This window comes from Primulina tabacum, chromosome 1, assembly GCF_025594145.1.
Source record: "Primulina tabacum isolate GXHZ01 chromosome 1, ASM2559414v2, whole genome shotgun sequence".
Classification (NCBI taxonomy): domain Eukaryota; kingdom Viridiplantae; phylum Streptophyta; class Magnoliopsida; order Lamiales; family Gesneriaceae; genus Primulina; species Primulina tabacum.
Genome location: NC_134550.1, coordinates 25900405 through 25916885, shown reverse-complemented (window position 1 = coordinate 25916885; position 16481 = coordinate 25900405). Strand labels below are relative to the sequence as shown.

Genomic DNA, 16481 nt, shown 5'->3' with positions numbered 1-16481 from the left:
CACAAAGTGGATCTACTATCCAATTCGTCTCCCACTGTCTGCTTCACGTAAGCAGGACATCCTCATATTCTCATGTAAGAATATTTGGGAGTTTTTCTCATCCATATCTCATATGGTGTTTTATCAACTGCTTTAGTATGGACATTATTCAACAACATTGCCGCAGTTTCAAGCGCGAAGCCCCAAAACGATGTAGGCAATTCAGTGAATCCCATCATGGATCTAACCATGTCCATCAAGGTTCGATTTCGACGTTCAGAAATACCATTCAATTGTGGTGTTGCTGGTGGAGTCCACTGTGAGAGAATCTCATTCTCTTTTAGATAACCAAAAAATTCAGCACTCAAGTATTCTCCATCTCGATCAGATCGAAGTGTCTCAATACTCCTTTCTAGCTGTTTTCCTATTTCAGATCTGAATTCTTTGAACCTTTGAAATGCTTCAGATTTGTGTTTCATAAACATACCAATACCTCGAATGGTCATCAGTAAAGGTAATGAAGTAGGAATGCCCATATTTTGTGCTAACACTTAGCGGGCCACAAACGGCTGTGTGGATCAATTCCAGTAGACCATGCGCACGTTCCACGTTTCCATCGAATGGAGTCTTGGTCATTTTTCCTTTTAGACAGAACTCATAAGTAAGTAGAGAATTTATGTCTGATACGTCAAACATGCATTCTTCCACTAGTTTGTGCTTCCTTCTTTGGGAAATTTGACATAGTCTATCATGCCATATTTGTGCGGGATTTGGATCATCTAACTTTCTTTTGTTTGTTGTTGAAATCATGTTTACTTGGACATTCACTTATCATTTCCAGAACATTTCTGGCACATATAATTTCTTATGTCCGGACTTCTTGCAGTGAAATAAATATGTTCTAACTTACCGGGTTTGCAGGCCTTTTAAGTGTCTTTCAGAGTTTGCCTCTTATTGGGTTTGTTTTTCTTGTGAGGGGCAGAACATTTCTTTCCCTTACCTGGTGAGCCATTTTTTGTCTGGCGAGAGGCCCATTAGGAAAACAACAATTCCCTGATTTATGGTGATCTCATAAGTTATAAGCGTATTGACTAGCTCTTCAAGGCTATCATCTGTCTTATTCAAATTGAAGTTCACCATAACCTCGTCAAATGAGGAAGAGAAAGACAACAAATTGATGTTATCTAGTAACTTGTTAGGAATCACATATTTCAGGCCCACCACATTCTCAATAAGCCCAGTCATACGTACACCATGCTCATGGGCCATAGCCCCATCTTGCATGCATGTAGTCATGAGCTTTTAAAAATGGTGCATCAATGTACGGGTTTCCTGTACCATGCAACTCTTGCATGTGTATTCGAATGTCAGCAGCATTCAACATTTCCTCAAATTGTCCTTACAGTTCATTTGACATAGAAGCGAGCATGTCACACTTTAGCTTGCATACTATGGTCCTACCATCTTGCATGCTTTGTCAGTCCAGCAGGACTGACATTAGTGTGTATGTCATTTTCTCCGAATTCAGAACAATTTCCCAACCAGTCTTGAAAATTAGATTCGGTTAGCTTGTTAATAACAAAAATTTATTACGTGAAGAAATCGAAATTATACTGATACGGAAAAAGAATAATGGTTGTTGATTATTTTAAAATAATTTTAAGATATAAAATATGGATTTTATTTTATAAATTTCTCTCCCACTATTTTTGACATTTCCACCACCCTCTGATGAAAAAGGGAAATCGTATTTCCTTAGTAGGCACGTAGAGATCAATTAGACAATTATAATCCCGAATAATATCAGCCAATTATAATTTCTAAAAGGTAGAATCCAATTGCATCCCTATGCAACCTCCGCATGTTTTGCCTCACGTTTAATAAGGACCCAATAATATGACGCCGTTTATTTTCACGTGTCAAACCAACCCATCAATATTGAATTGTAGTGGACGGTCGCCATGAGTTCCCCCAATAATATGAGCCGAAGTCATGGGAGTTCCACTCAATTCACATCATATGTCCGGTGGAAGTTACAGCTTTCCGGCGTACAGGTCTCCCCAATAATATGAGCCAGATACTGTCCGCGGGTAGCGATCAACATACAACCACGGTTGATGGAAGGCAAGGAAAAATTAAACTCTTTTAATTTTTACTTTTTCGGTTTGATATAAATTTTGAATCATATTCAAAATGAGGGATTTTAATTTTAAAATTGTCTCATCATTTTAATTTAAAAATCGCGTGCCACGAGTTTTTATGTTTGCCGGATTCATGCAACTATATTATTTAATAATATACATACATGCATACTACTATAGATCGCATATAACATAATATGACATTCAACAATAAATAAGGATGATCGATCGCCAACACTATTAGATCCATGTGAGCTATACATGGATCCAGGTCCAAAACATAGGTGAATGTAGGAATGCAAATGCAACTATTACAAGTGCTTCTAATATTTTACATGTTTTCATCTCGTTCATCGGGCCCACCATCTTCTAGTCCTGATCTCCCACTATTTCTAATAATTACATTTAAATAGCCATGGCACATTGATGCGATCCCGCCCACGAGATCTTTGATTTGTCCCGATCTTTGAAACAAGTAATCGACAGGTGTGATAATCGCCTCTAGATCACGCGGTCTAGCAACAATTAATCAACGGTAGAAACAATCACGTTCAAGAGAACCTCCAAAGAACCCGTCCTTGGCAACCCTCGTGAAAATCGATAGACGAACGACAAAAGAATCCACCTTTGAAAGTTCGATTTTGAAAACACCGAAGTGTATTTGAGAGAAAATCTCACAATTTGATATCAAATCAATAATGAACAAAAGTTGAATTGTTTACTAGGTATTCTAGCTTAAATATAGGTAACGAAAACCTAAATACAGAAAATTGCATATTTAAAGATATCAAATCTACTTGCCAAAATAATTAAAACTCTAATTTAGGAAAAATCTTCTCTCCAAGTTGTAAAGGACACGGACCCCCTGTACAGGTCCGGAAGGGGGTCCGTGTAGGCACTGTAATTTTCACGTCTCGAGAGTAAGGGACACGGACCCCGTGTACAGGTCCGTGTACACGTCCGTGTAGCCTCGGTCGTTCACAAAGATGCTTGAAGAATGTTCCTTTGGCCCCCAATGCGCTAAGTCTCAAGCTTCCAATTCATCCTCTACTTGATTGTGATGCATCCCGAACCCTTCGAGCCTTGTTTCCAAGCTTTCATTGGTTGGATGAATGGCAACATTCAACACCTTCAAGCGTACTCTCGGGATTGGTTTTTGGAACGCATAGTGGCTGGCTAGATTCATATCATACTCCCTTTCTTTAAAAAGATTTGTCCTCAAATATTGTCTTTCTTGATAGCTAGGGAGATCAATACATTTCATGTCTTCTCCACAATCCTGCAAGTAGAGTTTAACAATGCTCGGGATCGAACCGGCTATTTCATTAAAATAAAATAAGCCAACTTTTCTCAGATGTACATGAAGTGGTTTATTCAAAATAAAGAATCGCTCATCCTCACTCTTTCGAGCCATATATATAATTTCTTTTTTTGTTTGTTTGGCCTCTTTTTCACACCACTCTTTTTTTTCATCGATGGCCATCCTGCCTTTTTTATCACTCTCTTTTTTGACCATCCCATTTTCTTTTTCTCTCAACTCATAACAAATTGATTCACCAACACATATTACATTCGTTGACAGTTGAGCAAAAGACACAACTTGCACATCATCTAACAACTCACCCTCCACAGTACAACACTCAATACTCGCATGAGACACAATTGGAGTATCAACCTCAACATTCGAATCATCCACAGGTTTGGCGTCAAGGTTGGAAGTGGAATCCACTACCTTCACATCCTCATTTGGACAATGATGAAAATCATGTCCTACCTCTAGACACCACAAACATCGAATATCAGAAATACAATTATGAGAGAATTGCGATGTACCTTGATATCCACGTTTTGAACTCCTCGCTGGTGTCGCCGTGCTTCTCTCCTCTTTACTCATCCTTCCACTCTCATCCACTCGCCCATACCTTTCTCGAAAATATTTAAATTCTTCCTCCATTCTTTTCCCAAATTCTACCAACAATTTTTGAAATTGACTATCAAGCATATTGCACCTTTTTTTTTTCGGGTGAACAGTACGCTACAGTAGAATCGCGATGAACAGTAACGTGAACAGTGAAGTCGATTCCGATGAACAGTAAATTCCGATGAACAGTACGCGAACAATAAATCCGATATGTGAACAGTAAATTCCGAAATCCGATTCGCGTGAGCGTATGAACAGTGCAACCGGCAGATGAACAGTACGTGAACAGTAATTCTGATTCCGATAACAGTGAATCGGCGGATGAACAGTACGTGAACAGTAAATCCGGGGGATGAACAGTAATCGCGAATTTTTTTTTTTTGGTTGATTCAACCTTTACGTAGGAGTCGCTACACGAAAATCGGTATTGAAAATCCTACGAGGAAGTGAACGGATACGCTTACTTGAATCAAAAACCCGAGCTCTGATACCACTTGATACGATCCCGCCCACGAGATCTTTGATTTGTCCCAATCTTTGAAACAAGTAATCGACAGGTGTGATAATCGCCTCTAGATCACGCGGTCTAGCAACAATTAATCAACGGTAGAAACAATCGCGTTCAAGAGAACCTCCAAAGAACCCGTCCTTGGCAACCCTCGTGAAAATCGATAGACGAATGACAAAAGAATTCACCTTTGAAAGTTCGATTTTGAAAACACCGAAGTGTATTTGAGAGAAAATCTCACAATTTGATATCAAATCAATAATGAACAAAAGTTGAATTGTTTACTAGGTATTCTAGCTTAAATATAGGTAACGAAAACCTAAATACAGAAAATTGCATATTTAAATATATCAAATCTACTTGCCAAAATAATTAAAACTCTAATTTAGGAAAAATCTTTTCTCCAAGTCGTAAAGGACACGGACCCCCTGTACAGGTCCGGAAGGGGGTCCGTCTGTGTAGGCACTGTAATTTTCACGTCTCGAGAGTAAGGGACACGGACCCCGTGTACAAGTCCGTGTACACGTTCGTGTAGCCTCGGTCGTTCACAAAGATGCTTGAAGAATGTTCCTTTGGCCCCCAATGCGCTGAGTCGCAAGCTTCCAGTTCATCCTCTACTTGATTGTGATGCAACCCGAACCCTTCGAGCCTTGTTTCCAAGCTATTATTGGTTGGATGAATGGCAACATTCAACACCTTCAAGCGTACTCTCGGGATTAGTTTTTGGAACGCATAGTGGCTGGCTAGATTCATATCACACATAAGGGATACATCTCATGGAGTGAGAACGGACCATAAACCAGGCCCACTTTAATAGTATCAAATATTAACAAAATGAATAAAAACGGTAAAATATCCTAACATACACATAACACATTGGTCAAGGCTCTCGATCATCCTTTAACATTTAATATCAAATATTAACATCAATTTAATTAAACAAATGTAATTAATTGATAAATCAAATATCTAATAATTTTATCACTAACCACCACAATTATTAAAGAATTTAATAAATTAAATAAACTCCTTTATTTAATTACCAATTAAATCAATAATAATTGATTTCTTGTAAAACTCATTTTACCATAAATAATTAAAATCATATTTTAATTATTTATTTTACAAGAAAATTATTAATTTTCTACAAATTAATTTTCAAAAAAGAAAAATTGAACCAATTTTCAAAATAATCAATTTTACCCAAAAATTTGAAAAATCAGAAAATTGCATCATATGCCCAAACATTTCAAGCCATCATCCAGAACGGTTCCCGAGACACTCCCAGGCAGCCGCCCGTGCTGCCCGAACGTTTCAGGCAGCAGCAGGGGTCCTGTGCGCACAGCGTGCGGACGTTCCGCACGCCGCAAGCGCGCGCGCAGCCGTTGCGCGCTTTGCAGATGCTCCGTACAGCGCGCGTGGCACTGTGCGCGCACACTGCGCTGCCTGGAACAGTTCCGGGCAGCCCCATAATTTTTTTTTGTAAATTTCTGGAAAAAATAATTTTTATGGTGCTACAATTTTCTGAAAAATTTTCTTGTGTGGTTAGAAATAAATTATTCAATATCAAAACCCTATGATTTAGAAAAACCTTGGCTCTGATACCACTGTTGGATCTCGGTTTTCTCGTGCCCCAAACGCAGCGAAATATGTTTTGCTTTGGGCGGTCATATGATTTTATCATAAACATTCATAGGGCGTTAGAATCGTTATACATTTGGTGAATAGATCACGTGGCTCCAACTAATCCGGTATAAACGGATTAGCTCTTGATGAATCACTACGAACTTTTTTCAAGGGAGTCTTTGTTTGATCCTCCTATCAAGTCCACGACTAGATGGTATGTTCCTTTTCCAAATTTCACTAGAAAATTTGGAAGAGATTTTACTTTGGAGACTAAAACGAGCGGCGGCTCAACCTTGGAAAGAAAATCAAGGAGGCCGAAATTTGCTTGGAGGATGAAGGCTGATTTCGAAAAATCTTATGGTGTGGTGGCTATGGTTTTGACTTGCATACCCTATTTATAAATAAGTCATAGCCTAATTACATAATTAACATTAATGGACTTGATTAATTAATTGGGCTAATCCAACTAGTTTAATTAATTTAATCAAAGTCTATTAAAATTTTAATTATTTAGTATATTGGACTTGTACTCCTACAAGCCCATTAAACATACTTCCCACCAATTTTAATTTAATATTTAATAAACTCAACTTTTGAGTTTAGTAAATTAAATCCATTATAATTTTATAAATTCAACTCCTTAAATTTATTCTCTCAAAAATTAATTATCATAGTTGAATTTACTATATTATAATGTAAATTCAACATGTTGAATTTATTCTCTCAACGGGAACAAACGATCCAGTACTTGTGTGACCCTCAATGGTTCAGAGATATAGCTAGCCGTGGGTTCACAACTCTTTGTGATTCAGGACATAATCCTTTATTCGGGCTTACCCTAATTAGCCCCATTCTTTTCATCAACACCTTGACAAAAAATGTCAAAACTCATTTCTGATTGCACCCATCGGATCATGGTAAGAGCGTCTAGTAGCATCGCCCCATGATCTCCTAGGTATCACTGATAGTGCCTGCAAGAACCAGTCGACTATAATTAACGTACAGTACGGTCCCTTCATCTCATATATCCCGATCGAATCTGCAACCATTGGTTCATCGAGGGTTGCATAATAATTCGATAACTATGTGATAACTATAATAGTGGCATCGCGTGTACTATTTGAAAACTCCTTCTCCAACGTACATCTCATACTCTGGCCAGAGATTCCATGCACTATTATTTCATCAGATCACACAGGATATCCACACCCGTAGGTGAGCGGTGAATCCCCGACTACAATGCACTGGCTCCTATATGCTCAAGTGACCTTTATCCCTGTTTTAGGTGGTTGAATCGACTAGGAACGAATTTAAAAAATGCAATATTTACAAATGAGTTTCAACATCGAATTACAATTCATTTGTATTAAAGCATAATCAAGGACTTTATCTATGCTGTTTGCATGGGTATACAGATAAAATATAACAAGACCATAAAAAGTTAAATTATATTAAAATAAAGATTGTTTATTCCACTTGAGTCAATAAATTCTCTAGCCAACCGTTGGCTTGCAGAGCATCTACTCTAACAGAAGAAGCAGAACGTTTTGAGATACGGATGAGCAAACCTCATAAACAAGCTTTATTTTTTTTTCTTGGGCTTCTCAGCTTCATCCGACCGTTTACGTTGTGCGATCGGAGACTTGGGCTTGGTAAAAACTTGTTTAAGAGGGACATTTTTTCGTGTCATCATCTTCATCGGTCTCAATGTAGATCATTGTTCTCTTTACCATTGCTCTAGCTGGTGTCTTCTTTTTCAGCAGTTGAACCACATTGTCAGAGAACATTCCTCTTTAAAAAATTTGTAACAGTCGAAATATTGAGCCATTTCTGGGAACACAATGGTTGGGTAATTCTGTAGCTCACCTTCTGCAGATCAAGCAGAGAACAAATCTGCAAACCAAATCCTTCTGATTGCCCCTTTCCCTCGACCATTTCACACAAAGTTTCGAATTGAATGTTCGATCTGTTGATACCAATCTTTGAGGCAATCAACGCGATATACTGAAATTTTTTTTGAGTAATCTTGTCGTAAGCTCGTGCTTTGGCAAGAAAGGCTTTGGCCAGGAGTCGAAATTATACTTGCAAGTTCTACTTCTCTGCAGGAATTGAAATGGATTTCTAGAGAGAAAAACCACTGCTCCAAATGTCGGTGTTGCCTCTGGGAAGATAAAAGACTTTGCCCAGATTGATTGAGGCCAATTGTAATGATATCCTGAAGAACTCTAGAGAAATGATGATGTCAGAGCATTTAGTAGTACAGATGATATTTTCTTGCTCCATTCTAACAGAGAGAAAGAACTGCTTCAGCATAGCCAAACTGAAGATAGATCCACATGAGAGGAATTTACTTAGACTCGTACCCTCAAACATCTCAAGAGCAGAGGAGATAGCTTATTTTTATTAGAGTAGATAGCTTCAAAATCAACTGCGAGACAGGTCTTTTGGACATATATCTTGAATCTGTAGAAAATCTTTTCTAAGAGCAAGTGAAGGGCGCGTAGGGAATTTTTGACTTCAAAAAGAGTTTGAAATCACATAAGCTTCGAAGCAGATGTGAGCATAGAAGATCTCTCAGGTTTGAAGATGAAGTGTATATATATATATATATGATTTGATAAGAAAACCACAACAAAATAAATGTTTATTCAGTTGTGGATTTGAATTTTAAAATTTGAAATAATGTAACGAGGCGCAAAAACTTTTCATATGATAATTGCATATATAATTAATAGAATAACACTGGCGGCCAATATTTTAAAATTTAAAAGATATGTCAACGATTATCCTTTAAATAAGATTATATTTAATAAAAACGTCAATTAAGTACTAAATAAATTTGTTAGGGTGCTTTAAAGAGGCCGGACAAATGTAGTAATGCTTCCTTAGACGAGTGGCAAATTCACCTGTTTGATGCTAAAGCATGACATCATTACCACACTGGCATTGTGGTGGCCTTTTGAATTTCATTACAACTACCATATCAAACATGTCGAAGCTGTCATTCATCATGAGCAATAACCTCATACACAATAATTAACTCTTACCTACACAACATACTATTTTATTATGCTAACATACATTTCACATAATCCACATTACAGAGAAATTGAAATAAAACTAAAATCGGATTTTAATTCAATATATTTACATGGGATCTCTACTTCAAGTCAATTATTAGGTGAGAAGATAATCGGACAAAAGAAAAATAACAATTATTTGTTTTCAGTTACAAGATATTATTTCTAATACACAAGATTTATGACTCTGCGCTGACCTTATTTCCTAAATGACACAAGAGCAGTGAAAATTTTGAGGAAATCGGTATCCCCCAAAAAATAACAAACCTATTGAAAATGAGGAACTAAATTATTAAATAGAAAATCACAGATTTGCAGATCTGTTAAAAATCAGGCAAAAATATGTCAAAAGTTGACCGTGAAATAGGATGAAGTTGGTGAAGTCGGCTACCCTCTCCGAATGAGTTGATGTTTTGCATCAACTCAATTTTTATATGCGAAGGTTTTGAAGAGATAATGAAGTTCTTTTCTGGCCTGGGAGACACATGAAGGGTTGGGTGATTTTTTGTGCGTAGGTATGGAAAGAAGGTTCGATTGAGGGTATTTTGGGAAATTAAGGTATTTTTTAAATTTTTTTCTTTTATAATCAATCATACCAAACACTCAATTATTTATCCCAATTTTCTAATCACTCAACTATCTTTATATTTGTATAAATAATCATTTAAATATTTTTTTGCTCAGTTATCAAATCAAACGAAGCCTTAATGTATTAATTTTCTTATTTATAGATGAAGATGATGACTTAAAGCTACTATTAATATTTGAATTAAGAAGGAAACAACGATCTAACACACTTTCAAAGGATATTATCATTTACATCTTATTTTATGTTATTTTCACTCTACTTCTAAATAAATTTTACATGTTAAGTAGAGTGTATATAACGTAAAATAGAGTGTAAATATAATTATCTGCAATAAATTATGATGTATAATCGTATGTTGCTCTCGGATATTGTAGGTGAGCGATCCAAGATCCGGCTCGAAATTTGTGATCTTTAATCTGTAAAATAAGTTTCATTTAACATAATTTTTTTTCTAAAAGTACAAAATTTGTTTTGTAAATTTGTGTAGTTTGGGCTTTGATTATATATGTCATCGAAGTTTGGTCTTAATTTATTAAGATAATATTAGTCAAAATGATCTTTTTAAGTTTGCATATTTTGTGTTTTGATTATATAAATATTCAAATTTGGGTTTCTGTTATGTTAGTTAGGTTATGTTTTGATTTTTTTTATTATATTTTTTTTGTTTGAATACATACATGGAGACTGAAAAATATCAATTTTGGCTATTTTCCCTTTGTTAAGTTAATTTGTTTCACTTGGAGACATTTTTACCAATGCTCTAACATGACGTGATTACGTCAAATATTAACGATATGTTTGGCTCCACCTCAGCATTCCGAGTCAAAAAAAACTAAAAGTTTAAAAAGACCAATTTATTCGACTAAAACCAAACTTTGACAATTTGCTAATATAAAATAAAAATAATACCAATTTAGAAGATGAAATTTGTAATTTCTCATTTTCTTAAATATGTCAACTTCTTATTTTTTGAGATGATATCAGCTATGATCTTTTTTATGAATATATTTCAGTTTATATTAATCTCAGCTGTGGTCTTTTTTTATGAATACATTTCAGTTTATATTGGTTAGCTATAATAACCCAGATCAAAATGGTCATAGACTATAACAGGAGTCGTATGTTAGGTTCTGATTCACCCACCTTTAATCCAAACTAGAACCATTGGTTCCAAAAGAGAACCGAAGTGCTTACCCTAATTCCTAAAGAGGAAGTACTGTTAATTTGGTATGCTCTGTTTTGCATTGATTGAACTTAAAATGTCTCCAATTCTTTTAATTTAGTAACGAGAGGTTCAATTCTACATTTAACTATTGGTGGGCCACTACTTATATTAATAAAATAACAGTTTATATTATCGACTCATACTTTTTCAGATGAATCTGTAGCACAAATTTCGTCTAATGCGGTTTAATTACCAGACGTGATTTACATTCTATCATATTAGTCCAAACGATACCTAGTGTATACAAGAATACAACGGTGGTGGGTTCTATCATCATCCATTTATTATTATTATTATTAACATAATAACAGTTTAAATGGGTCACAGATTAGGGTGCCGACCAGATACCCAGGAGGGCAAACTGACGTGTAATTTAAAATATGAAATCAAATAAATTCTAGCCGTTACACAGCAAGATTTTTCTGCAGATTCTTTAACGGTCAACATTTTAATTTGAATTAATTCATATGATATATAACCTAACTGAGGGCATTTTTATTCATCGTACTCTATTAACTCTGTATCTTTCCGCCGTTGGCTAATCTAAGAAGAACAGGATCCATCCATTCTTCTTCTTCTTCTTCGATTTAGTCGAAATCTTGCAGTTCCAACACTTTAATTTTCAAATCTTGGACTCGATTTTTGGGATTTAAAACGAGTGAGAATTGAAGATGTCCGCTGTAAACGACTCCTACAGCCAAGACAGAAACCCCAACACAAACACCCCAGTGGCTGATGCTCCGGCGGCGGCGCCATCAAAGCAGCCTTTGCCCACCGCGAAAGCAGTGGATACGCAGTCTGTTTTGAGAAGGTATGAGTCGGTGAATTCTGGAATTTTCTACTTGCCCTAATTTTCTTGATATTTCTGTTGACCCTGTAAACTCTTATTATATGATGATCCATGTATGGTATTTTAGGGTTTTTATGATCCCTCATCCTGATTTTTTTAATCCTGAGAGGGCGAGGGCGAGGGCGAATTAAATTCGTGGGTGTGAATTTCGTGTGATTTTTATCCATGCAAACACGGGCCAATCACCGATCTCTTCGAGTGATTCATAGATTTTTTTTTAGTAGCGTATATATTGATTTGTTTTCATTTTTTTCGTTTTTTTTACTTTGTCTCTAATGGAACCTAAAATGTTGTGGTAATAATGCCCTTGGTACTCTGATGTTACGGCAAAGTCTGACTCTTGTTGTTCCAATGAACAGGTTACAATCTGAGCTCATGGCACTTATGGTGAGTGACTATGAAACTCCACCAAGTATTTTTATTTGAGGGCCTTAAATGTAAAAATTATATGATCTTTCAGCGGCCTGAATTTTTGTTTTCTTGTTGTTTTTCTTGAAATTATCTTTAGATGGGTGGTGATGCTGGCATATCAGCATTTCCAGATGAGGACAACATTTTCTGCTGGAAAGGAACAATTACGGGGAGCAAAGATACGGTTTTCCAAGGAACGGAGTACAAACTATCCCTTTCCTTCCCAGCTGATTATCCTTTTAAACCTCCGAAGGTTAAGTTTGAGACCAGTTGCTTCCATCCCAATGTCGATTTGCACGGGAACATATGCCTGGATATATTACAGGTTGCTAGTGAATTGCAGCTACTGTGTTCTTGAATGCATTACCCATTGTTTTCATGTAATTTGATTATTTTTTTCCGTATTTTTCACAGGATAAATGGTCGTCTGCTTATGATGTGAGGACTATCTTGCTATCAATTCAGAGTTTACTTGGAGGTAAAATACATTTTACTTCCTTGATTGGCCTAAAATTCGAGAAATTAACCCTTTGGATGCCTTCCGTGACTGTCTCTGATCTTATTTTCCTGCTTCTGATGGTATTATAGAGCCAAATACAAGCTCACCTCTTAACAACCTGGCGGCTACACTTTGGGAAAACCAAGAAGGTAATAATATCACACGCTATCTTACTTGAGATATGTTAGTCGCCTTGACAAATTCATGTATGCTATCTTTCAATTTTATAAATCCCTGAAAAGCTATGGGGGTATATGTCTGATTTGAGTTTTGTTGCTTTGTCAATTGCAGAATATAGGAAGATGGTCGAGAAATTGTACAAGTAATCCTCCTAAAAAATCCGCCTAATGATTTCTGCTGTGAAATGTTGATCAAGTACTACTTCTCAATTTCTTCTCAATGAAGGAAGAGATTGGTTTTTTACATGTTAGCATAGTTCTTTGCTTGTGGGAAAAATTGATGTCTGTTTTTTTTTTTTTTTTTGTTCTTTACGTGAATAGAAATCTTGGCTCAGAATGTTAGATTTTCGAACTTTCCATTATTGTTCCATACTCTGTTTTATCCTCATTAATATAGCTCCCGAAATGACTCTGATCCAACTCTGTTTTAAATTGAATTAAATTTAAATTAATGGAATTCTCGATTCAAAAACAAGTATTTTGTTAACATGTTAAAAACTCCATTATATGCTACCACCACTGCTACAACTGTAATTATTGCTGGGTCGATAATTTATGGTATACGTGGGATAAATTTATCTGGACTATTATATTGCATGGAAGTTTATCATCTAAATCTTCTAGATATGTTATAATATATTCTGTCCATTTAAATTTATATTTAAAAAGATATCGTCATTATCTTTTACGTTACAAGATATCACAAATATATATTATATATATGTGATATTGTAACAAGTGACCACACACAGTCTCCTACGTTAAGAGTTTGAGAGAACACCAGAGAAGGCTTGGGGGTTTGGAGCGTAGATCTAGTGTAGAGAAAGATCGAAAACACGATTTAAAGGTAATCTCTATTTTCTGTGTGTTGTAATTAATTAATTCGTGTTAAATACGTATAACAATCGATCCTGTGAAGAAGAGTTGATTGAAATCACAAGAAATTAATTTTTGTGATCCGATCTTCTCGATCTTGGCTAACAATTAATATAACACCAATTATTGGTGTTATATTATTTATGTTTAGGTTTCGATCGTGATCGATAGTTTCTATCAAAATGAGGGTCGTTTGACCATTATAATTCATTTATGAACTTTATAAACGAAAAGATAAGAAGGTATGTCCCAAATACTATCATTAAAGAGATTGAATCAGTGATTGAATCTATTGTGAATTATCAGTGAATTATCAGTGAGATTATCAGTGAATTATCAGTGAGATTAGTTAAATTAAAGAGATTGAATCTATCATTAAAGAATTTATCAGTGAGATTAGTTAAATTAAAGAGATTGTGAATTATCAGTGAGATTAGTTAAGTTAAAGAGATTGAATCTATCATTAAAGAATTTAATGTAATGATCAAACTTAAAATAAGATTATAAATTGATTTCATGTTGTGATACAAATTTAAGGAATGTCTCCGTTTTCAAGTTCTAAATTTGAAACTTGGTTGTATTGAACTCGTCACAAAAGTATAATTTTAATATGATCACGAGGCTATCTTAAATTTTGATTCGATGGTACTAAAAATTTTCTAATCGGATTAGTATAATCTATTCTATTCTATTCTATTTTATTAAGATTGAGCACATTATAGTAACTACCTTGGAGGACACCAACTTTTTCTTCCAAATTTACCCTTATATCATACTAATATTACACTTTTATTTTTTGTTAGTTTGTTTTTTTAAAATTTCAACACATACTTTAATTTTTTATTTTTGTTATTTCAACAATTTAAATATCAATTTAATCACTCCATAAATTGTCAAATTACACTTTAGTCTATCGATAATGATAAAAAAAATTTGTACACACGCATTGCGTGTGCATATTAACTAGTATATAGAAATATTTCATGTGCTATAATATTTTTAATTGTATATGGAGACATGATGCAAGGGTGTTGATACCATAAATATATAAATCATATATTGATTAATATTTGTGTGCCTAAAATTTCTTAAATTAATACTCAAGCATGTATGGTAAGTGTTGGTATTAATAATATGTTTCAATTTTATACTCAAAATCTTATTTTTTTTAATCATATCCGAACCTGAATCAACCCTATTAACCCGATTTAATTTTTTTTTAAAAAAATTAAATAAAATTCAAAAAAATAATATTTTGATTTAAACATAGAATAATAAAATATCCTTCATATATATGATTTAAATTTGAAAGTCTAATTGTAAAAAATAAAATATATTTACTTAATCAAATAAACAATTGTTTAAAAAAATGTTCAAAATAAATATTAAATTATAAAAATTTATGATATAAAATATACAATAAATATTTTTTCAGACATACAATATATAAAAATATAGTTAATATTTATTAATTATATTTTTTAAATAAAATTAAAATTTTTGGGTCAACCCAATCCGATTATTTTTTTCGCCCAAACCTGATTTGTTTCGGGTTGAACTGTATCGGATAATATTAAAATTTTCGGGTCAAACCAAACCTAATTTTTTTCGCCCAAACCTGATTTTTTTCGGGTTGAACTGTATCGAATTGGTGAGTCGTGTCTGATTTTGACACTCCTAATACGGTGCATGATATTGTGTTTTAAGTAAAGATAATATACGAGAACACTATTTTACATATTTAAATACGTTTTAACTTCTTATTTCAGTTAAAATACCACTTGAGGTCAATCGCTTTCAGGGAGAATGTACGAACTCCGTAATCCACGAGAAATTTTTTCGCATTGTCGGGGCTCACATATGCTCTCCGATTTGTTGTAACAAAATATTCTACATATATGTGATTTATTCATTTATCTAAACTAAAATTGTTAATCATGATTTTGTACACAATTTTAGAAATTGATACCATAAATATATAAATCATATATTGATTAATATTTGTGTGCCTAAAATTTCTTAAACTAATACTCAAGCATGTATGATAAGCGTTGGTATTAATAATATGTTTCAATTTTATACTCAAAATCTTATTTTTTTTAATCATATCCGAATTAGGAATGTCAATGGGTCTCAGGTTTTACCCAGACCTGCAATGAACCTGCCACGTCTAGGACGGATTTTGGGCCTTTGGCACTACCAAATGGGTAATGAGGCGGGTCTCGAGTCCATTTTTCAGACCGTCTGAGAGGGCGGGTCATGAATCCTATAATATTTACCCTATAACATATAAATAATCTAGAGTTTTAGTTTTATTAATGTCCATTCGGGATGACAATATTTTTTTGAAGATCTAGTAACTCTTTTTTATGTAATTTATTAAGTCGTGAAGATACTTTGTTTGTCATTATTAAGTGTGGTCGAAGACATAAGTTAGTTTTCTATTATGTTGCATTTAGATGCTTGTTTGTTTATAATTCAATCATATTAGAAGAAAATTAATGTTTTCATTTTTAAAAAAATCAGGTCTCGTGGGTCTAACCGACCTCGTTTTGTCTTCGAGGTGGAGCGGGTCCGAACAATATTTAATCGGGGTA

General features: G+C 34.5%; 1 protein-coding gene across 1 annotated transcript; it reads left to right on the top strand.

The window, feature by feature from the left end:
- Window positions 1-11572: 11572 nt before the first annotated feature.
- On the top strand, window positions 11573-13356 carry LOC142518504 (ubiquitin-conjugating enzyme E2 19-like). The gene is made up of 6 exons (XM_075621291.1): window positions 11573-11880; window positions 12279-12306; window positions 12428-12655; window positions 12745-12808; window positions 12919-12978; window positions 13121-13356. Exons 1-6 carry the CDS (start codon window positions 11741-11743, stop codon window positions 13153-13155), a joined length of 555 nt encoding a protein of 184 aa, XP_075477406.1. The 5' UTR covers window positions 11573-11740; the 3' UTR covers window positions 13156-13356.
- The last annotated feature ends 3125 nt before the right edge of the window (window positions 13357-16481 follow it).